The sequence below is a fragment of the Numenius arquata genome, chromosome 6 (genome assembly GCF_964106895.1).
Source record: "Numenius arquata chromosome 6, bNumArq3.hap1.1, whole genome shotgun sequence".
NCBI lineage: Eukaryota > Metazoa > Chordata > Aves > Charadriiformes > Scolopacidae > Numenius > Numenius arquata.
Window position 1 is genome coordinate 43,386,239 of NC_133581.1, and position 24,920 is coordinate 43,411,158.

The window sequence follows — 24,920 nt, forward strand, 5'->3', positions numbered from 1 at the left end:
TCATGAGAAATATACGATTAGCTGAGTGCACTCTGTCTCACAACAATCAGTTTTTACCAACTAGGCCTTCCTTAGAATAAAGCTAAGATACTAGAAAGACAGGTTGGCCTGCAGGCTATTTTTATATACACCTTGTTTCCAGACTAACATGCTGCCTGCATGCATACCTACTCTTGTAAACATACAGCAAGAGCAAGACTGAGGCACCCATGAGAGCTCTTCCTTGGGCATTCCTCCCATTTTCAGGGCTTCCTTCCCCATTGGCATTCCTTTGTGAGAGACCTCTAACCCTGCGACTCAGCAAAATAAACACAAACCCAAACTTACCTACTTCCCGTTTCTCATGAATATTCCTTTTACTTGGGACACCCAGCTGATTTCTCCGTAATAACTAGGCTTGAATTTAAATGCCAGGACAAAAGACACTTTCCTCCTACAAGGGAAGAAGCATTTTAACACGACTGAAGAACATATGCCACATAGTGAGTGCGCAGACTTTTTTGTGGACAACTACCCTGCCATAACATGGAGTTTCAAATGAGGTTGCTACTTACCAGTTTAGGAAATTAATTTTAATTTTTAGCGACCCATATCTTGTTCCTACAAAGAAATACTGCCACTGTGGAAGAGCTTACAGAGAAGCTGTGCTTTAAAAGACTCCATTGTAATGCCTAACAAATTTGAGTAGATACAGCTTTTGGAGGAAAAATATTCCACCTTACCATCGATATGCTGGTATCTACCTATATCTCCACAGTGTGCAAGCATCTCCGATTAGGAAAGGACATCAAAACCATGAAAGTACAAGTAAATCAAACCATGCAGTTCAATTCGGATTCACATCAGAAAAAAAGGAACAACTCAAGAGGAACAAAGGGAACTTCCACCCTACTGCAAAAAAACATTCAAAGAGACGGTGGCCGGCTGAAAGGTAGCTAAGGCAAGAATACTTGAAAATCTTCTGTGGAAAAATATACAAAAGTCACTCAGCAAATATGACAGATGTCCAAATCCTAAAAAGCAGGTAGCTGTAACACCACCAACTACAAAGAAAAATAGTAACATTAAGTTTTTATTTCTCTTATTTCAACTTAAGGAAAAAAGTGCTAAGGACATAAAAGATACATCCTTCCAGATATCAAGGGAGATTAATCACCCACTGTCTGAAATACATCTAAAAAAAAAATCTGTTTTGAGCCATGCTTCCTCAAAGAGAAGTCTCACAATGAAAAAATTACTTTCTACCGCTGTGTGGCACCAGTCTGAGATGGACTTGGTAAGTCACCTTCCCACTGCCAGGTATCCTGATGTAATAAAAGAAACTATGCAATATAGTATTACACTGACTTTTTTGCTTACCTTTTATTAAAATAAGGAAAAATATATCAAGACAAGTCTTCATAAGAAAAATTGTGAAAAGCACATTAGCAAAACTAATATTTATTAGAAGAGAAACAACATGAAAAAACATACCAAATCATACTCATTTATAATCCTTTACATCATTTCAGATAAGACGAATTTCCCGTCTCCAGCTTTCAAATACAGAATCAGTACATTCAGCTCAATGTAAAAGCCAAAAAAGTAAACAGTGGTTGCTTGCCGCCTTTTTGCATTAGATATTTTCAATTTTATAATACAGTATTTCTCTCCGAGCATTCTGCAAATTGTGGTGAATTCCATCCCACAGCACAGCAGCATCTAGCATTGTGTTTTATTCATTCACATTTATAATGTGTGCCTACCTCGAATGTCGGTGTCTATAAAAATATACAGACGCACACAGAACTTCCTTGAACAAAGGTCTGGCTGAATTGCAGGCCCAAGTGTAAGGAAAAAATATCTAAGTATTCTCTTCGAAGGAGCCTTCCTTCCTCTTACACAGAAAGAGAAAGATGAGACTTGTAGCATTTTTAAAGTTTCATCAGCTTGTGATGATCAGACTGTAGGAAGAAGTAACACAATCCCAAGATGTGTCTTTAATTATAAAATATTTTAAAAGGAAACTACTATTTCCTCAAAAACAAATGGTTACCAAACTAAGGTACTCTATATTGAACTTTCGGGAGACTAAAGGCCATTATAGGCCTTAAGAAGGGTAGGAAGGAAATAACAGAAAGATCTTTGAGACCATGAATGGCAAAAATGGAAAACAGATAATGACTGTTCAGTCTTGAAAGTACATTGGCATCAGCCAGTAGCAAGTTGAAAGCAAAAGGACACATTTCCTCTTTCAGTGAATAGTTAGAATCTGGGGAGTTCCTTGCCACGTGATGTAAATTGTAGAAGTTTACGGAGGGAGGTTCAAAAAGCAAGAAAGATAAAGGTTAAGAAGAAACACTGCTGCACTTCTGACAAAAACAGGTTCTTCTTCCAAACTCTACTAATTTGTTGATGATTATGTCCAGATGCTTGAACTGTTTGAATAGATCTCCCTAGTCATCTGGTATCAGCCACTGTGACATGAGATACTGGGCTAGATAATTCCCTACTCTTCCCCACACGACAAAGCAACATCCATGTTGTACTGTACATCCCTTGGGCTTTCGTAAGAGCATCTGTCATCTGGAATGAATTTTCAGTGTCACACATGCTACTCCCTTCCCAAGAAGATAGTTTCCAGCTATTAGTTTTCATTATTCCATCTTGAACAACATGGCTTTCATACACAGCAGCCTGTCTGTATCCTCAGTTACAGAAGCTGCTCATGTATTGGACGCATCGATCATTTTCTTCAACTTTCTTCTTTGCAGAGCCAAGTTCAGAGCTTTGAAGAGAGTGTTCTTGCTGTTCAGAACATTGTAGCGATTCACTTCCACCAACCTGCTGAAATCGTATGGCTCAAAGGTGAAATTTAGTGTACGGTAGGGAGAATCTTTTGCCTCGATGACGAAGTCACCAAAGGACTTCTCTTCTTCTGACTCACGTTTAACTCCTGCAGCAAGAAAAAAAAACCACAACACCCACACACAAAAAACCCAACTGTGATACTTATTTTAGTTGGATTCTGCAAGGAGGTGGATAACTGTTGAACCTTAACTTTTTCCCCAAAGCTCCTCTTCAGAGATTTCCTTCAGGAAATCCAAAATGCTTGGAAGCCGAACATAAAAATATTATTATCCTTTCTATTCCACCAGACCCCAAAATACAGGACTAAAATATTATTTTTGTTGGAATAAACTGGTTAGTGCATCCATGATTATCACACTCAAAATAGGAAATACAAAGCTCAGTTCTTCCTAGAAGTGCTGTTCTACACTGAAATAAGAGACCTTAACACCCTGAGCTGAACTTACCTTAGGAGGCTAGTATATACTCTTTAAAATTCAGCAACTTGCATTTTGAGCACTCTGCCACTTAAATTTAAAAACCAAGATGAAAGTTAAAGAAATTTGCTAAAAACACTTTTGCTTGTTGCTGTTATTGAAATAGTAGTCTTCAGCCACATTCAAGCCCAATACTTTGAAACTATTTAAGCCCCACACTTTGAAACTGTTCATCACTGCTGAGGAAATGCAGCCAGGGCCTGGCAATCATCACAGTATTAATACAGATAGTATTAACAGGTAGCATAACAATGGTATGGTACAGATAACATAACAATAAGCATTAACTTTACACCTCCCTTGCCTGCATCAGTACTGCATATTCTTTTCTTAGATCATCTTTAAGGTCCATTCCAACTCTAACCATTCTATGATTCTATGGATTCCAAAGGTTTTCTTCAGGATGCTGTTTACCCCCAGCATTGGAGAAATAGGACACTGAATTTTGTCTGTATGTTCTTAAAGGTATAGCTCTGTGTTTCACCCCAGTGCTCTTGCCTGATGGTCTGAGGTGGGCCTTACAGTCTATATTAATCACATTAAACGACCCAAGGATTGCTTGTCACTTGACCTTATGCTACAAGGGCACAGGCCACTTGGCATCGAGTTACATGATCTGACATACAAATTGGTCCATGACACTTTGCTGCTTAGCGGTTTACTCATAGCCAATAAACAAATTAACTTATTATTTGAACTGATTTATAGTGCTTTCCCATATATTTAGAGTAATTAGAAGTAACAAAATCAGGTATCAGGGCAGAAAGGTTACAAAAGAAGCAAAAACATAGGCTAATTTTGATTCTTCCAGCCCTTAGATTTTTATCTTTTTCCAATTGTCAGCCTCTTCTCTGACTCTTTTAAAAAAAAAAAAAAAAAACAAAACAACAAAAAAAAAATCAGTGGAAGCCGATCCCGTCTTAAATGAAAGTAACAATTTAATAAGTACAGGATAATACTAAAAAGAATGAAAGGAGGGACACTGAGCCCATTGAATTTCCCCATCAAGGCACCCAAAAGTTCTTAATCTTAAAATATCTCCCTTACCTGGAGCTTTGTATTTCTGGAAGGTGTCATTCACCAACGGAAAATGAAGCACAATTGGAGCCTTTGGATTATCATCATCCACAAACATGTAACACTCTTTTGGCTTCCTTTCATCTTCCTCACTCAATTTGATTTTTGGAAAAGGAATTTCCCGCTCCTCACAGTATTTCCGAGTCAGCTCTAAAACCTGTTGTCAAAGAACAAAAAGAATTTTGATAGAATACCAGCAACACCTCTAAGATTATCTAACTACAATCTAACAGAGAGAGACTTTCACAAAGCAGTGACAGAAATGCAACTGCTAAATTGGAAAAAACAATTTCTCTGGCTGGTGATACAGAAGAACAACGAAGAACAGAACTAAGAACTGCTACCAAACATCAACAGTTTGCAGCTGAACTCTTTTTATGTTTTGTTACTCTAAATATATACACCTTGACTTTTCTGCACTTAAAAATAGACACTTGTATATACAGAAAATAACTTGCTTACATGAAGAAAATCACCAATAGCCACTTTTCCATTAGATGTGTACAGCTGTGTAACACTCTTATCTTATAAACAAACACTCTTATTTTAGGAATGATCTATTTAGGCTTCTGAAAAGTTTTGAATCTTATTAGCTATATCACTTTCTATCTCCTCATGACATTCACAGTAAAAGCATAGTACAATAACATTTGAAAGAGGTAAGGATTTATCGTAATGCACTTTCATTAGTGTCTCTGTTCAACATCATCTGCCACTGTGAATATGATTCTGTGCTTCTGTCTTCAAGAAATAATGCTCAGCTGTACCTCTCACCTCAAACGGAGCTTCCCAGGAAAAATTGAATGACAAGATAACATCCACATCCCTCTCTGGCTGAAGTACCAAAGGAAAGGGAGAGTTGATAGAAAAGCCACCATCCACTAAGTACAAGTTCTCTTCCATGGGGGTCAGCTGGTTGGGAAACGCATCCAGGTGAGTGCCTGGAAGACACTCCAAGTAACACAAGTAACTATAACGATTCATTACATACCCTTCAGTAAAAGCACCAAACAAAGCTTATGCTACGGCTATCAGAAGAAAGAAGACATTCTAACATACACGTTGATCTGAGACTGGCCTGTAAAGTCTGATGATCAGTTTGCCTTATATGACAGAGCATACGCAACGGACAAAATTTTTTGCTATGGTATAAGAAGGGGTAAATTCCCCGACTTTATTCCAATAAAGTCAAGCTTACTTATGTCTGTAACTGACTGTTACAGAATATTAACACACTTTGTTATATCCCAGATACAGACAGACTCATTTACCTCCCCAAGCCACAAATTTCTTGACGTTAACATAATCTTTATGAAGATACAATCCCTGCATGAAGTTGAAGGTTTCTCCACACGTGACACGGGACTTGAAGAAATCCTGGAAAATTTGTAACAAGGGGCCCCCAGGTATAACCAAGCGAGTCTTCAGTCGTGTTGGATCTCGGAAATGGAATCTTCGGCAGTCATCTGCAGAAGCCACAGAGGGATGCAGAACACATAGCAAATGTTTGCCCAGCTCCAACAGCTCACTCAGACTTTTTTTTCCTACAATGCTTAATAAGTTGTCTTAAGGCTGAATTTGTCCTCTAATAAAAAAGTATTGTAAAGAAATTTAAGCGAGCTGCATATTCGACAGTTGGATAATTTACCTCCCCTATTTAAAGGGAATAGCATTGCTCATAAATCCTTGGCCATATTCATTTCAAATCCACACCAAGAAACCCTTATTACCAAGTGACGACCACTTCTGTCTCATAAGACAACAACAGTCATCCACACACAGTAGCATTTATAGTTACAACAACAAAAGCGTAGGGGGAAAAAAAACTAGGGCTGCAAAAGCAGAGAAGAAAAAAATATCTCCCCTCACTATGAGGCTATAACTATGCATCTGAGCAACTCTCAGCCTTTAATGTACTTCCTTTTCACTGCTAGGGAGACATCAAACAAATGGAGAACAACGCATAAACATACAACCAGCTTATCCAAAGTTATCTAAATCAGTCCAAGGAGGGAACTGAACACCTATTTTCTACTTCCTGCTTAGCAGTCCAGCTTCTATTCCTCCTCTTCTCATGATTAAGACCCCCGCACTGCTCCCAGTGTTTAAGATAGCTCCCAGAGCTAACCCAAATTTATAGTCAAGGTCAGATAATAAAAAATTTTTAAAAAGAGGAACAGAAAATTTACTGAAAATTATAGTTGCTCTCTTCACTATATGCTATGTGTGTGATGGAAGGAAATAATACACAGTACAAGCAGGATCTGTCCAAATCCATCCAACTACACACAGCACGTTTTTGAGTCATATTGTTCGTATAATCATTCCAAAACCAGGAATCCTTTAAAAAATCCAACTATTTTAAAGTATATTCTTACCTACAACTTTGATAACATCTTTGAAAGAGTCTAGAAAGCCCAGTCCTAGACCAACAACCTTCAGACAGATATCATCCAAGCTGGCAGCAAAGGCACTGCCCCACATTCCTGCAGGAGAAATATAGAATAATTTAATATTCAAAAGGCTTTTCATTATGGACAGGCAGTCCATAATAGTCTGCTTGCAGACTCAAGAACATCCAACTGTAATACTATGAAACTATATCTAAACCTTTGGAGAAAGAGCTGAAATTTTCCCCTTCAAATTCTTTAGGAAGAGACAAAAAGATACAGGTTTAAGTTATTGAGTCCCAAAAGCAGCGTGGCTCCTTTCCATCTCCCCCTTTTATTCACCACTTCAACATGATACCTTGTAGAAAACAAATCCTAGGCTCTGGACGTTTCTGGACAAGGCGCCCCATGAAGAACTCACTGTCGAAATCCTCTGTTCGGATAAAAGCTCCATATTTGCGAAACCCAACTTCATAGGGAGTAAATTCGCACCATTCTAAGAACAAGTCAACAGGATACTTACTCATCTCAGAGTAAACATAGGTGAAAATACTCATTTGAGTTCTGCTTACACAACGGAGACAGAAGGGAGTCTCCCTCCATTTCTTTCACCATCAGTATGGATTTCCCTGTCATTGTTCTCAGTGAGCCTCTTTCCCACACATGATTAATAAAAACTCTTTTACAGGCTTTCATTGACTCAATACAGCTCCTTTCAATTCAAAAAAACCTCCTTTCTTCCTGGCTTTTGGGAAAAAATCCTATCTCTCTCCATCATCACTTCGTTATTGCAGATATAACCTGCCTATTTTACTTTCACTTTAAACCATTCTGATGGTTAACTATTACAGTACTGCTTCAAATCTCAACTGATCCACTGTCTCAGACTTCATTGTCTGCTTGTCAAAGTGTCCCCTCATGCTTGAAAGCTTTCCACAAATATTTACAAGTCAAATTCATTGTCATACACACATTCCTCCAGAAAGAAGAAAAAAAAAAAAAAAAAGAAAAAAAAGGAGCCCCATAGTGGTACACAGATGGACACAAGCATTTGTGTTCCTGTCTCACTGCATCTATCCTCACTTGTTGCATCATATTTAAAGTTTCAAGTGACCTGGAATAGGACTGGCCTTTGTTTTTCACTGTAACTGTATAACCAGAAAGAACCCAGGCTGCTAAATACCAGTTTTGATGATGCAAGCTACCAAGTTGCCAATCCATCCTTTTACATGAATCCTACACAAACCGATTATCTGAGACTATAAAAGAAAGTAGGTTACCCAATTACCAAGGATTCCAGTTCTCCAATTCAGACGCAGACTTGTGTATTATAAGAACCTTCCCTCTCAGCTACTGAAAATTTCAGGCACTTTCTAGCAAAAGGTGCAGAGTGGCCAGCAGAGTTGAATCTCATTTCTCCATTATAGCCATTTGCCATCAGGATGATAACACTCTGCCAATCATTATCCTAATGCCTCTTGCACTACCAACTGCTGCTTGAGCCAAGTTTCCTGTTTTCAGCTACTCACTACCCAAGGAACAATCGGATATATAAAAGGAATTTATGGATTTCAGCAAACAGAAATAAATTTGGCATGTTCATACCTGCAAAGTCACCACTGCTAATGTTGGGTCTCACATTGACAGCTGCATAGATAGGATAGGGGTTCTGGGCCCATTTCACTGCTTCTTGCTGATCAGACAGCTTTGACGGATCTTCCTGGTTACAAGCAAGGAAGGAGAAGCACACTTTATCTATACCCATACTTTCATAATTTGAAGCTGTTGCTTAGCATTTTTAAACTAACAACACTACAAATTCAAAACCCTTTTCCTCCCTCTGTTCATGCATATGGTTAGGTTTTGCAAGAATATTTCAGCAGTTGCATGTTTACAATGTCTGATGTAATTAATAAACTAGTTACCCCTCTGATTTCTGATTTCAATTAGCATAACAAATACTGCACAGTGACGTCATTTTGCAAAACCAACCTCATTCTCTCAGGCTTAACCTGCCCAATACAAGATCTATTTAACAATAGTCATTCCAAATAAACGCTCCACTTTTCTACAGCACTGATCTATATGACTTCAAAATTCTTTAGTAAAGAAGGGTACTGGGAAACCTGGGGCAGAAAGAGATGAGAATTCCCTGTGTTTATTCACACCTACATCTCTACCTTTGTGAGCTGTTCTGGAATAGAGTAATTGATTTCTTGACACACAACATGTGGGTGGGCAGAGCTCCCACCTGGAAGACAAACAGCAGTGCACATCCAAACATGAACTCTTTTACCTTCTGTTGTAAGAAATATTCCACAATAAGGCCCCACAAATCTGTAAAGGAAACATTTCGTCCACTCATCTCCATTGCATTCAGCTCCTGGAAATAGTATTTCAGTCGTTCTGGGGAAAATGCCCCTGCTTTGCTGCTGGACACAGCACCCTGAGCTCTTCTGATTGCGTCTTGAAGGTCTTTCTGCGACCAGTCAGGGTCTTGATACAGTGTAGATAAACACCTGAAAATGCTTATATTAATGTCATCAGTAATAATGACCCCTGTGTAAAGAACAATTTTAGCTAGTTATAATTAGTGCTGCAGTTCTGAACTAAAAGCTTGAGAAGTCTAGCTAGAAGGCAAAATATCATGAAGAGAAAAGAGACCACAATAATGGATATCTGAACTCTAAAACATGCTGAAAATCCCGGCACCTACAGGACAGCTTCATCCTGATTGCTAAGCGACCTCTCAAGGACGTCCCAAGCATCATACACTAGCACACGTGAACCAGTTCATAAATATGAGTTAACTCCAGGCCGTAACAACCCTGATTGATGGGCAGACAGCAAGAGTGCTACTGCATACAGCAACAGTGGCCATAGATCTGATTAAATGAAAAACTACTTTGGACTATTAGCTATCACCATGAACAGATGCCTACCTTTGTTTGAAAGTCTGTCCCCGAACCAAAAGGGGCAGGCCAGATCCCAAGGCTAGTGGGAGGATACTAGGTACATAGGAGTTAATTAAACACACAAAGCCCTGGAAGGGAGGATTTTACTGTCAGATTGCACAACTCCTCAGCAAAACCATTTCACAAAAGTGTACTTATGAGGGATGATTTCACCACAAACTCCAAGAACTGGGCTACTGAAACATTCTAGCTATGTCTAACGTCTCAGCACATTGCTCCAGTCCCCCAAAGGGCAAGCTGGTGCTATTCCTCTATTCAGACACATATGCCATTTTAGAAGGGGATGACACAGTGGCCCATGGGGGAGTGTTTCCAGTGACTTGCACCACCTCAGTTGTCTTCTTGGCAAGAGCAAGGAAATGGGGAAAGTTTTTGAAGGCAGGGCTCTGAGGGAACATACACCGGTTTTATTCATGTAATACATTCTAATATTCAACTGCCAGGCTTGCAAAAGCAGCAGATTCGTAAATTTAGCCAGCAGGTATATGGTTTTGAAGTGATAATGAATCTCTTAGACTCTTTAGGTTCCCCATCAGAACTCACAGGTGAGAACTGGTAAAATATTTGACGTTGTTGTCTGTCTACAGATGGCACAAATGCAGTTTTGGCCTTATTTTGCATCAACACTACCATATTCACCTGTAAGTTTCTGGAATCAACACTGGATCTAACTTACCAAGTAGAGCCAGAAATCCCACACAGATATATTGCAGCATCCAAAAGACCCAGCTGCTGAAGCCCAGCAAGGCTCCCGTAGAACGATGTCAGTGCTCTCATCCCACCTCCAGACCCCAGTACCGCTACGACTGGAACCTGCAGACAGAAAACTCAGGAGTCACAAAAGTTCAAACTTTTGAATTGCCAATAAATTACAGAACTAGTCCCATTTAAGCCTCATTCATTTAAAAATAAGACATAAGATCTCTATTTCTATTTACATTTCAAGCAATTTCAGATTTCACTTCAATCAACTTCTTTCTCTGCTTTGTAATTGAAATATGCTGTTTAAAACATAGCAGTGTCATCTTAGGGACAGTCACTTACTGAAATTGTTGTGTATATTATCACACCTTTACTTGCATCCCATACAACATACACATAAGAAAAAAAAAAAATAAGCAAACAATCTTCTAACAGCACCCAAGGATCACAGAGCAAGGTATCAGGCTAACTAGATATAACGTTGTCCTCAAATCAGCAATTAGGAAACTGTTCCTGTGGTCAGAGCTTCAATTTAACCATTCTGAAACAGGCTTTCCCATCACAATTCAGAGCTCAAAGCCTCAGATATAAGAGTTCAACTACAGAAAATACATACATTCGGAAATTACATTTTTTTGCATTCCAAAACACGCGCACACCCGTCAAAATTTTAGTAATATAGTAACATTTGAGGCTTCAGAACTGAAATGTTACAGCAATCTATCTCACGCCATAGTGAAAGCAAATCATGTTTTCTGTTGGTTACAGGCCAAGTTGGTTAAAAGCAAAGAATCCTACAATACCTAATTATCATCAAGCACAAAGGATTCTAGGAATCTCATTACATCACTGTGCTCAATACCTCATCTTTTGGAGGGGATTCTTTTAAGTGAAGAGTCTTCCTCAGTGCCTCAGAAACTATTTTCTTCCTTTTGTCCAGATATTCTCTCTCCTCTTTACAGAGGTCAAAACCCAGACGTATATCAAGATCCCAAGTGCTGAAATAGAAATTAAGAAAAAAAAAATTTTGGAGGATTTTTAATTACCAGGGAAAAGCAATTTCCATGAACACACAATGCAGGTGCTGATCTGAATCACTAGATCAAACTCTTAAATTTAGTGTATATCTATACACCAACTATTGCATAACAACAGCTTTTGAAATTAAAAATGAAACTGCTCCCTAAATACAAAGCTTGTGTCAAGCAGTATTCAGATTAAGCTTCAAGAATTTCACAAAGGAAGAAAAGATTCAGTAGGTAAAGGTGACTGTATGAGGAGAATTGAGATCACTGTATTGACATGGATGGAGAAATGAGGGGAAGAGTGATTTTAAAAAGGAAGTTTCTGGACTTAAGAGGCAGAGAGGACAACTGAACACCAATAAACTTGTTATGAGTTTGTAAAAGGGCATCAGCATCTTCAGTTAATGACTATAGATCAAATCACCCTATCAACTTACTAGCCAACTGCTCGGTTTTGCACGTTATTCTTTCCTTATCACTTCTTTCTTTCACCCTTTCTCTATTTTATAGTTCGAGCTCTTCACACACCAAGATGCCCTTTCTGATTTGTCAGTACAGCATTGGACATATTCTGGGAATATTTACACCATCAGATATTTTACATTTAAGTATTACGAACATAAAATTTGTTCAGATTTCAGCAGAATTTATGCCAATCCAATAGATAGTATCTGCAAAGTGAAGAGTCACAGCCTTCAGAAGAAAAATAACCAGAGATATTTTTCTTTAATCTATCCCAAGAGATCAGTGGAGACAACAGACCTCCCCAGAACAGCAGGGAGAGTCACTCAGTTCCTTGACTGTGAGAATAAAGGCTTTTCCTGATTTTTAGAGGTCTTTGAGGTTCCCACTCACCTTTCTTCAGTTTTCAAACTCATATCCAAACTTTGCCCCTGTGAAAAGAGAGAACACATCTTGAAATTGATAGCAACTACATAGGTGGAACTACTAACTAGGGGTTATGACATCAATGGGGTCATTGGATACTAATCAGAACAGCACTCTTACCCATAAAACTACATCTTTGGAACACCTTTCCCTTGCACCAATTTCAGACATTTTCAATAGTCTCCACAGAAAGTAAAAATACGTACTCAGAGACCAGGGTGGGGAAAAGAACTGTTTCTTCTGCAAGCTTCTTGCTTTTCTCCTCCTCTGATATTTTTCTTTCACACCCTAACAGACTTCTTGCTTTGGAAAGTGATGAACTTTATTTTGCAAGACCCAACCATAACAACATTTTAGAAGAACTGCACTGAGTAATCTCAGTATTTCGTTCTAGATATCCAACAAAACAGCACCCCTAAGAATCATGTGCAGCTTAACTTTCCAAATGCCTATAGCAATGGGGGGAAAAGTTATCCCAAGCACATTAAAACAAGTTAAAAATGTTGACATTACCTCTCCCAGAGAAACGATCCTATCAACTTTCTGTCCAATAGGAAGGGAATTAACTGGTACAGTCCCCAATCCCAGAACTGTAGTATGCTTTTCAATATCAGGGTTCACACCATCCTAATAAAAAAACCCAAAATGTTATTTGAGCACTCCAGAAAAAAAGTTAAAGATATGACTTTCATACATCAAAACAGCAAGCAAACCTTAAGACCATTATAACTAAACCTTTCCCAAAAGTCTAAGGCTTTTCAAGATCATTCTGCTCTCTGACAAATCTTTGCTGGGATTATTCCTGTCACTCGAATAGCTGCTGCTTTTTTTTTTTTTAATATAGCTGTTACAAGCAAAAAATCTTCATCTCCAAATATAAAATTTCCCCAAAAACAGTTGTGATCTGACATGTGTCAGAAAGCTCACAAGCAAACTTGCTTTCTGTCTTCAAAGTGGGATTTGGAAGAGATACCAACAAGGCAACACCATTAGACATACAGAAAAAAATACCACAAAATAGGAAATAAGATAATAGCCTTATGAACAAACAAGAGCATGTAATTAAAAAACATCATCATCATTTCTACAAGCACCGCAAATTAAAGTTTGCCAGGAAATCTTTGTGTTTTCTCCCACGTTGTATTAGGAAGTAGCAAGCTCTCTTATTACAGAGCTGTGTGCACTGCATACACAGAGTACTCCACAAGAAACTTGCTTCCAATGCAAGCTTTTGACATCCACACATACCTGAATAATACACCCAAACCTGACATCCCTGAACATCTGAAGAAGTCCCTGGCCTTCCTATGATCAAATTAAGGCTATTCGATTTAAGTTTAAGGACATTTTTATGGACCAAAGGCACTGATTTCCAAGTGGATTTATTCAAAAGCGGGCTGTAAACTTTGTAGCAGTGAGTGGGTATGCTTACCTGTAGGACAGATATGGTTTGCTCCAGCTCCACTTGCAGTTCTGGACACATTTCTTTATCCACATGAAAGACAAAGGAGGTTTCATAATCCTGCTCATTATCTTGTCTCCAAGGAATACACAACTGCTTCTGATATGCCCCTGGAACAGACAGCTTGACCTCGCAGCTTCCTGTTCATTAGAGTAAGAAGTTTAGACCACAGGAGCCATTTAAATAAATGTCGAAAATCAGATACTTGGTAAAAGCAGCTGAAAACACAAGCAAAAACTCTCGTGTGGCACCCAGTGGAAGTGACCCAATTTTATTTGGTATTAAAAATAAAAGCAAGATTAACTTAAAAAGTCAGTTTTATAGTCAGTAAATAAAAATGCACTGTATAGACAGAGAATCAAGTCTCCCTTCTCTCACAAGGAATAAACATGCTGAAAAGTAGATCTGACTTAAACTGTGCAGGCAGCCCTACCTTGCCAGTTCTCTTTTGTTTTTTCCTCTATGTTGACAGTGCCTTGTAGAGACAAGCAAGGATGAACCTATGAAAAGAAGAAGCCAGCTCTCGTTACAAGATTTCAGTTAACTTCTTTGTTGAAGCTTAATCCACCTACTATATTAGAGGTAGGTTTGCAGCCTCACGCTGTCAAAAAAACACTAAGGATTATTTTGATCTTTCAAATAAAGAGCAAGTTTTGTTTCAGTAGGACAGGACTATTTGCTTGTTTCAAAATCAACACCACCCTTCCTATTCCAGTTACTTTTTTTTTTTTTAACAATCAGTACATCATAGTTACAAGTTCTCAACACCTGCGGTTCTTCTGTTGTTTTACCTTTTTTTTTTAATGCATATGTGAGTACATGTTCAGAAACTGTTCAGATCCAAGCAAGCACTTAAACTTGAATTCTGCCAGGACTTTCTGTCCTGGATTGTCCACATCCTCATAAAATTTAGTCTCTCGTACCATTCAATTATGAGCTTCCTTTCTAGGACATAATTGATCTAAAAGATAAAAAACTACTCCACTGCTTGAATGTAAGACTGATCTGCTAAGGGAAATAGGAACACAAAAGACTGTCTCCTGTGAAACAGTTCGCAGGACTGTGCTGTTAAATGCTACCATTTTTCCCTGAAAAAACATTAAAACCCTATATTCCAACGATGATGAACTCTTTCCCATCCTTTTCTCCTTATTAAAAAACATCACTCCAATCCCTTTCCTTTGGGAGGAAAAAAGAGGTGGTAACATCTGTATTTCTAATATATAATGCATCGATTTTCTTAGATTGACTGCCCCAAGAGAATAGACAAATCCCTCAAGGTGAAGCCTCCCACTCTCAAACTCAAGAGTTACCATCTACTTACTAATGGCGTTGATAAAAGCTTAGAAATAATAGGTGTTAAGATAAATAGGGGCAACTATACATGGCAAGCATCTAGGCTAGAAAACTGTACAATCTGAAAGACTGTACTATACTTTGGCCTCCTAAAGACATTTTTTGTTTACATCTTTTAAAATAGCTCCACTGGGGGAAAAAAAAAAAACCAACTAATCACCTTTTCTGTGAGTTGGTATCAAGTTTTGAAAATTGAGGAAGCTTTTTAAACCAGCAAATTAAAAGAGAGAGGCAGATGCTGAAGAGACTAGGAGCTATTTGGATGCAGGAGCTGAATTCTCAACAATTCTTGTCGTCTCACTACTAAAAGCCTACATTCAGGAGTAAATCCCAACATATATGTAATTGACTTCCATGTACTCACCACAAGGACTCCATTGGTCAATACCTCTATAGGGGCATCTGAGCTGTGAAATGAGAAGATTTAATGCAAATGAGTTCTGGTTTTAATTTGCTCCACCCTACTTTACAAGCTAACTGCCCAGATAAGAGGTGAGGGACAAAGGTCCTCATTGTGAGAGATCTATGCAAATTAAACTGACACCAAGTATATTTCTCTTCACAGAAAAAGGGGGGGGCGTGTGAAATACTGAAGAAAACATTCCTGCACAACTATAAGCATGTGCTATAACAACTCCCCATCTCAATTATGTGGATAACTTAGTCTATGTAAGCTCAGCTTTTCTCTATCAGACAGATAAAGTATTCAGTTGTTTATATTGCCAGATTAACTGCGTAAGCTTTCCACTCCTAGGTAACTCATCCACAAAATGTTCGTTTCCTTTGCAGCACTGCCATTCCCATGAAGTCCAGCACAATTTTATTTCTTTTTTGGTACCCCAAAAATTTTGGTGACTGGAGTTTTAAGGATATTTGGGATCAACCACGAGCGAATCAACTCAAACACCACAGCGAATTGTAAAGCATTAGCCTTTTATGTGCAAGACTGTCCCTGCACAGAAAAAGTGATCAAGGCAACAGTTTTTCAGCTCTTCGGGTAAGACTCACCATTTCTCCAAGTAAAACTCTACATCCAGCTCTTCGTTAGCCTTTGAAAATAAAGGTTGGACACAGGTGACCCTTGATGTTAAATAAAATTATGAGACGTTTTTCAAAGAGATTAAGCTTTCTTCCTCTTACAAACTATACTAACTGGTTTTGTTGCTTTTAGAAAAGCTCCAGTTAAACTTAAACCTTCCAAAATTTATGTCTTTTGTTGTTGTTGTTCTTTAAACATTCCTGTCTTCCCAGGCATATCCCATATGACCACACATGTCTATGTTTGAGGAGACAAGCCCATGCAAGTGAGAGTTGGCTTTCAGATGCATTACTCTGCTAATGAGAAAAAACACACCCTCTTCTGGCTCAAGTACCACTGCAGCGCCATCTCTGCGAGCAGATTGTGTGTGAAGCTTTGTGCTGCCTCCCATTTATTAATTCAGCAAATTGCATTCTTAGGTCATCACTGTCTTTGTCTTGTACGGACTTTGATCCAGCCACATTTTCCCCTACCATAGCATACATAGAGTAAGTGCTTGATATGAGACCTAGCACAACTTTTAAAGTAACCAAGTAGAAGCCAATTTGGGTAATTCTCTTTACTGAAGTTGAAGTTTCCAGTTCCAGAACTACTGATCAAGATGACTTAAGTATTCAGTAAACAGGACAGAGTTAGTGGCAACGAGGGAGTTACTAAGCATCTTTCCATGATCACAAATAGTTTAAAGTGCCTGCAACACTGACCAACACCTCCCTGCTAACTGCATACCAGTTAGTCTGCTTCTGACCACACCAGCAGCACTGAAGCCCGATTTCTCAAGAAAACACATCATGAGCTCACCCTTAATCCAGACCTAATGTAGCAATGTGTCTGAGGCAGTTACAAAAAAAAAAGATCAGACCGGTGATATGGCTTTAGCTATATAAAACAAGTTGTCTTGTTGCAAGTCCACAAAAAGATGTACAGGGACTTCGAGCAACTGATACACATCTATGTCACCCATGTGAAGCAGAGGTTAAATGTAACTGAACATAACTCAGTGAAAATAAGCTTTTTTTTAGGCTTTTTGACATATAGAGGTAACCTTTGCAGCAATAAACTTCACTGCAAACTGATGATGATCAAATAAATAAGAGAAATTGCAGTCCCCATAATGATTGCTGACTGCAAATGTCTTTCATTTTAGGCCCAGTTTATGCCCTTCTAGTCTCCTGAAAAATCAATTCCCTTTAAAAGTGCCTTAACATCTTCTGAAAGACGGCAGTCATCCCAAGTTCGTTTAGCTGGGCATCCCAAAGACTGTGAAACACACACGCACCAAAAAAAACCCCTACCACTAGAGATTTTACAAATATCTCAAATGACAGTAAAACCATATATGATGTCATCACCTGCTGACACATTTTCCCCTTCTGGCTTCTACAAAACAGATAAATCAACCAGCATCTACTGCTGGATTTCTGTAACGACAAGCCGCAGAGATTCACAGTTGACCTGGGAAGAAGCCAGGGACTAACCTCAGGGTTCAGCCTGAAAGTGCGCAGCAGGGGCTGACCTGGCTTCATGCCTCCTACATCGAAGACAATAGACGTGAGCTCATCGCTGACAAGGACATCCTTATCGTAGAGTGTCAATTCCAGAACGTTCTAAAACCAAACAGAAGAAAAACAGCCTTAGATGAAGAGACAGAAACACTTCCACAAACCTGAGTAGTAGTATACAATAGACACTTTATCAGTACCCTTCCCCTTTCCCACTCCTGAAGATAATTCACTATTTCCAGCAGGACTTACAGCATAGTTAAGCAAAAAGCTCCTAATTGACAGCTAAAGGATTTTCTGAGCTTCCCAAATAGAGTGAGGCACCACCTGAATGCGCATGGCAGTACTCTCCACCAGCTTCAGGCACAGATCTGCCTGGGGAAGCAATAGCAATTTCCACCCTTTCATCATGATTCAGTCCAGGATGTTACAGAGACCTATCACTTGCAGCTCAGTACTGCCTCAGAGCAGTTAAATCCAACAGAAACCACTTGAAATAGACACAGTGAGTAGATACGGACCCAAAAAATGGCCTTGCAGCAGCTAGTTTCCAAGGAGACAAAACTGAACTTAGAATTGTGCTGGCATAGCCTCACAGCAGTAACTACACTGAGGCCTCATGACCCCACAAGGCAAAATAAAAGCTCACGTGCTCTAAAGCCTAGTTTACAATTTTGCTATGGTAAGGCACTCCAGTGAGGGGGATAGCTTCTTGTTAATAAGCACCTTATTACAAAGCCTAAAATGTTATTCAAAATAACAGTGCCATACTAAAGCTAATCTTTTGAAGTACAGTTTCCTTCTTCCCTCTACCATCAGTGTCTACTTCAACAATTGATGCTGACAGTCTGAAGACTCTGTTCAATATTCTGTTAGGTCCTGCTTGGAGAGCAGAGAGATATACTATATCTAAGAGTTTGAATTTTGCTTTTCTTGATCATAGGAACTGATGGCAAAACTTGACTGAATGAACTAAGTGGCAAAGCAATTTGAAATTTAGTTCCCATTACTGCCACTCAGCCACCTGGCTGTGTAATACAAGTAGAGCTACAAGAAGGCAACAGCTACTCTGTGAAGGTAGAAGCAACCTTCAAACAGAAACTTGCTTTATCAAAGAACTTCCTTGAACTCCACCAGGTAGTGCTATACCTTCCCTTTCCCGAGTTGCATTGCAAGGACATTTATGAAAAATTCTAGCTGCAATTTACATGAGAGTGCAGTTACAAACCGCTATGGCTATCACTGGACACGCATAGCACAGCTTTTTGTACCACTGAAGACGACTGACACCTTAACAAGCAACATTGGTTTAGAACATAACAAAGATCCCCTGGTTTTGAATGAAGTACCAAAAGTAAGCCAGTACACTAATGCAGGTAGCCCAACCAGACCCACAAAGTGGACGCCTTACCTTGACAGCACTATGGATTCGATACTGGAAAGTTTCATTCCATTCTGGGTTATCAGAGTTGTCAACAACCTGAGTTCGGGAGACAACAGGAGACGCTGTGGGCAGCTTTAGTTCCACGTAGCAGTCTGCCTTTGACACTAGAGCAGACAGTGTAGAGATAGACACCAGAATAACCTTAATCAAACACATTCTTTTGCATGAGCTCCTCATTTTTTACATCTCATTGCATCACAGAAATGTGCAAATTTAAGGCTGGATTTTAATGAAGTCTTTAATGGAGTACATGTCTCTAAACAGCAGCAAATTGAACATTAGGTACCTATATTTCTTATTTCTGGTTCATCCAAACCATAAAGCCCTTCATAAAAGAAACTACTATTCAAAATGAGGAAGATCAGCTTTTCAAAAAAGCTTATTGCTGGTATCAGGCCCACTGCCTCTTGTCCTGTCACTGGGCACCACTGAAAGAGTCTGGCTCCATCTTCTTAACACTCCCCTTTCAGGAACTTGCACACATCTATATGATCCCCCTGAGCTTTCTGTTCTGCAGGCTAAGCAGTCCCAGATCTTTCAGCTTTTCCTCGTAGGAGAGATGTTCCGGTCTGTTCACAGTCTGAATGGCCCTTCACTACACTCTCTTCAGTAGCTTCAGTATTCCTAGTAGTGGAAAGCCTAGGACTAGACACTACTCCAGATGCAGCCTCACCAGAACTGAGCAGGGGGAAGGATCACTTTGCTTGTCCTCTTGGCAATAATCCTCCTCCTAATGTAGCCCAGGATACTGTTAGCCCTCCTTGCAGCAAGAGCACCTTGCTGAACTGAGAAAATAAACATTTGGAAGCTAGAAATGAAGATTGCTACTCCCAGGTGCAAGAAGACTGTTCAGCAGGAGCAAGGGTGAAATTTGCCACGACTGGAGAGCTGATTCCAGACAAAGGAACACTGAATGGGCCACAATAGGACATGTAAAGGAGCAGGGAAGATAAACATTACCAGGACTTACCTGATTTTGTTCTGCAAAGTAGCAGGGTTAATCTGCAGCTTGGCCTCACATCAAGCTTTTAAAATATACATAATGCTTTACAAGAGAAGCCTTTGTTCAGACATAAAGGCTTACCTACTCTATGTGTAGGTATGAAGTTCCCATAATAATGTTACGTGTGTTACAGGTATGCACGGAACAAACCACCTGTTTTCATAATACCTTGACTAAATACTTACACAGATCTGTACCCTTGATGTTTCTGGCTCGGAGGACTTTCACTGTTAGGTTATAGTAAGGGTGCTTCTCCCACTGAAAAGAGAGGAACAAGCTCAGCATGTAACTCAACTGCAATGCCTGTTCTATAACCACACTAATATCAGTCCTGAGAAATGGATCAGACCAGCCAGCCCAAAATAAACTATTAATGAGTCAGTCTGGGAACACATGCAGCACTTTCAGTGTCCTGGAAGAAAACTAAAGGAGCCTAGAAGGAAACTCGGTTCCCTTTCAGCACGAGTGATGTCTTAGGGTAACTCCTCACAGACTTCAGAAAATAAGGCCCTTATTTAGGGTTTCCTCTAATTATAGATCAATTTTGAATTACTTCATTGGTTCATTCCTGATGAAGGATAAACAGACGCTGAAGCAGCTCAATTTTAATCATGACTTGGCTAGTTTAAGGCTACTTGCCAAGGGCACATGCATGCTTGAGTAATAGTAGACTTCTTACAGCATGATCTAAAGACATAGAAAGCATATGCTGTTTACAATGAGGAAAAAAAACACTTTCTTGTAGGAACACATACTTCATGGCAGTTTGAGCAAGAAAAGACAAACCTTAAATTCTTTTTCATTCTGGACTGTTGCTGGTATCGGCACTCTAAGCGTGCACACCATTTTACCAGCATAGATAAAAATGTAATCCTCGCTCTTAAAAGCTTCCAGAAGGCTATTTTTGGAAAGTAATATTAGTATCTAAATGCCCAGACATGAAGAGGAAAAAAAAGCCTGACTGAATCCCAGAACATCATGAAGGAGAAGTTGGGGGAGGGCAGGGGAAGACGACAGAAAATAGCTTGAAGGGACTGAGTGCAGACACTGCCCAGAAGCAATCGTGAAAGGGTTGTGAAAGTGGGATTCTGCCTCATTTCCATCAGTTATGACACAATCCTGGCCAGCTAAGAACCTTTTCTATTCTTAAATCTCATTTCAAAATGCTTTTCACAAGTGGACACTACTCCACATTAATTTTCTACAGAGAGAAATTCAAGATTGCATATGTTATTCTCACCAACTGCCTAAAGGTGCAGCAACTCTTCGGGCTGTTGAGAAATGAGCCACACAACCACACCCCTACTGCTGCCAAAGCAATCTTCACTCACGTAGCCTGACTATCGCCTGGGAATCTGACACTTATCAGCAGAGGAAGCACAGAACACCCTGAAGATAGCATATCCTTCTTTTATTGCACACCATCTGTCAACATACAGTTACATGTTCAAAAGAAAGTCCTCTCCAAAGGTCACTAACAATCTTTGATTAGACATCATTACACAGCTGATAAATTATGACCTAGGTGTGGAAAATGTAAGGGCATATAACACAATAAAGATTTCACTGTGCTTCTAAGTCTGTGCTATAAATTATGCCTTTTCCACTTATCTTAGCCAAGGCACACCAAGGTCATAACATGTTGCAAGGTGAGCTTGCAGAGTAATGAAGCATGAGAGCATCAGATATGCTCCATCTGAATTATCAGGGAAAAAGTAGGCAAGAAATCTGTTTGGGAAATGAACAACAAATTATGACAGTTCTGTCTATGTGACAGCACACCAAGGTACGTGATAGATGCAAGCAGCCAATTTCTACTTTGCAGTTTAATGATTTTTCAGAATGACCCCTTTTCCAGAGTTCAGGAGAGTGCATCTGAAGCAAAAAAAATCTTGAAATCCTTAAATGAGGGTACAAGACTGAATTTGCACACACTCAGCCCTGCTAACAGCTGTGTGTCTTTCATCTGAACTGAAGGTGCTGACGCAGCAGCAAGCCACTGCAAAACAGGTTATCCCAGCTACAGGACCCAGTAGCCTTTACTCTCCTACAGCCCAGAATACTTTTTTATTATTTTTATTATTTTTTTATTATATGCTATATAAGTAAGCACCTGAGGGGAAACATCGCATCCAGTGGTTTATGGGTTAACGGAAATCACAGCAGGCTAACACTAGTCTCTTCTACTCTGTCTTCCCAAGTACTAAATAACAACACAAAAAAAGTCAACAAGATAATTTTTATCTCAGAGCAAGCAGAAATGCAGAGAGGCACAGAGGCAGCAAGCCACCTTGTGACATTTAATGGTCACCTCAATTTTAAGCTGTAGATTTGGGGGGGACAACGCAGACACAGGATAGGCAGTCAGATGACAGATCAGATCTCCTAGGCAAAGGCTCCTTCACCAACATTTAGTGCAATTCAAAATCGAGGTTATTGGTCAGACCATCTTATACAATGGAGTAATTATATACCAGTTAAAGGACAAACACATTGAAACCACCTTATCTAATGCGGTTGTGCTGCATTAGGAACAGGGGATGAAGTCATCATTAATCTTTGTCTACTTTAGATTATCAAGCCCTGTGGGATAAGGTAAAGAGCACAAAAGAAGAAAATATCAAGGATATTTTGAAAGAAAACACATAAGCACTATTTTGACTCTACTAATGAGAAGCGCAGTATTCTGGACTCTCCCCCCCAAAAAAGTACATGGCATCAACTTAATTCTGTTCTGCAAAACCTAAGGATTGCCTCACACAGACCCTGAATTTAATAAAAACCTGGAATCTCCATTACCATTAGTGCTCTCCAAAATTTTCCCTTAATGATAAACTTTTTGATTAATTCCTGCAGAAGTCCAGGACTGCTTTTCCACACGTACAGGAACAGGATGTCACTGCCGAACAAATCGGCCAAGGAATGCTGTCTCAAAGACAGTGCTACAATTTGCCTTACCCGACAGTGATAAAACCCAGCCTCTTTCCTCTCCTTCCTTTGGAAAAGCACAGCTGCCAGAAATGGCAGCGCTCTGGGTGGAAATGGGCCCCGCAGCACCTCATGGAACATGGAAAAAAGGTCCCGTCGTCTCCGCAGAAAACCTGACAGGGAAACAGAGAAAATAGAGTCCCCCGGCTCGAAGGGCTGCTCGTGACAGGCTTGGTGTGAAGCTTTGCGCAGGACTGGGCTGCGCTCCAGCTGCGAGAAGCGGAGGAGTGGCCTGCGCTTCCCAAACAACCCAGTTCAAAGCCTCGCTGGCAGGTTTTTCAAACACTGGTGAAAGATAAGGGCAGTAAAGCAGCACCCGACAGGGAAGCCCTGGGCAGGAGGAGGCACCACTCCATGATTAAGCAACAACCTCAAAACCCCCAGTCCAGATTTATTTTGAGAGTTACAGCAACCTGATCGAGGGCTTTGGCCATTTTAAACCCTTTCAGAGTTTCAGCATACTGTAAAAAAAAAAAAAAATTAAATGTTTAAACAGAAAGAAATTCCCATCTTACAAGCCTGAAGCAAAGCCAAATTTGTCATTGACTGTAGCTGTTCAGAGAAGTTTCAGGGAAGCCTGAGCAGAGACACCACAATTTGGTCTGCATTAGGATGCCTCAAGGAATATTTATTGGCCACCACGTCTAACCTCTCGCTATGTGAGCGGCCTCGCAAGTTGCCCCTTTATTCTCATTTCCATGCAGCACAGTCTTGACTCTTCCACCAAAGGTTCTTGAAAATTGTACAACAGATAGGCCAGACTTTTTATGAGTCTATTGTGCCTTAGAAAATATTTAAATAGTAAAGAAAATTTTTTAGTGGAACTGATTTGTTTATTAACAGCTGGTGACAGTTGGCTTGTCTTAAGCTTTTCATTAGAGAGCTTAAACTGAAGCAGCAGACCAAAAAACAAACTTAAGCGTTTCAACAATTACAAAGTGGCAGAGAGTGTACTAAAGCGAGTATTGCAGCATGTCACCAGCTCCACACAAACATGAGAATGTGACACATTCTCAGCAAGGTCCCATTCATTAATCATTTCCTGTCATTAGTGTCAGTCACTAGATCATAATTTAAGAAAATTAGTAAAAACATAGGCACCGACACCTGGAACACAAACAAGTCAGTACTAGTTAGTGAATTCATGGACTTTAGAGTTAACGCATAGGCAAAAAGCAAACAGAATACCATTGCAAAACAGCCAGCAACTGCTGTAAAGCTCTCACGTAGTACTAAATGGTACGGTAAAGATAGACACTAGGCTGAAAAAGCAGTTTCTTTGCCTTACTACATACCACTACATTAAAAGTGAAGGACTGTCACATTACATTTTATTTATCTTGGAAAAAATTGCAGAATTTCACTGAATTTCACTGAATTTTTTTTAGAGTTGGAAGGGACCGTATAGATCATCTAGTCCAACTCCCCTGCTGAAGCAGGATTGCTTAGAGAATGCTACTCAGGACTGCATCCAAGCGGGTCTTGAAAATCTCCAAAGAAATCATACATGTGATTCACTTATATTTCATCTAATGTAGCTCAACCATAAATTACAGGAAAATTGAGGCAGCCTCACACAGTGAGCTAATATGGAGAAATCACACTTATTCTAAACAGTTTATTACAGGCAGTATGTAAAGCCTGTGTTTTATCTTGTGAGTACCCAATTGCATTTAAACTCAGGTTTACCTGCCTTCTCCTGAAGTCCTCTCTCCTCTTCCAATGAAATCTCAGCACAGGGAT

At 39.6% G+C, this 24,920-nt stretch overlaps 1 protein-coding gene across 1 annotated transcript; it reads right to left on the reverse strand.

Moving 5' to 3' along the window:
- Positions 1-1,353: 1,353 nt before the first annotated feature.
- On the reverse strand, positions 1,354-23,316 carry PLA2G4F (phospholipase A2 group IVF). Its single transcript, XM_074148479.1, has 20 exons — positions 23,148-23,316; positions 20,375-20,447; positions 19,154-19,290; positions 17,719-17,847; positions 16,210-16,250; positions 15,566-15,608; positions 14,279-14,345; positions 13,816-13,985; positions 12,897-13,010; positions 12,351-12,388; positions 11,333-11,468; positions 10,445-10,581; positions 9,090-9,312; positions 8,399-8,513; positions 7,152-7,289; positions 6,782-6,889; positions 5,675-5,869; positions 5,178-5,344; positions 4,374-4,560; positions 1,354-2,935 (listed from the first exon to the last, which is right to left on the reverse strand). Exons 1-20 carry the CDS (start codon positions 23,256-23,258, stop codon positions 2,706-2,708), a joined length of 2,559 nt encoding a protein of 852 aa, XP_074004580.1. The 5' UTR covers positions 23,259-23,316; the 3' UTR covers positions 1,354-2,705.
- Between the last annotated feature and the right edge of the window lie 1,604 nt (positions 23,317-24,920).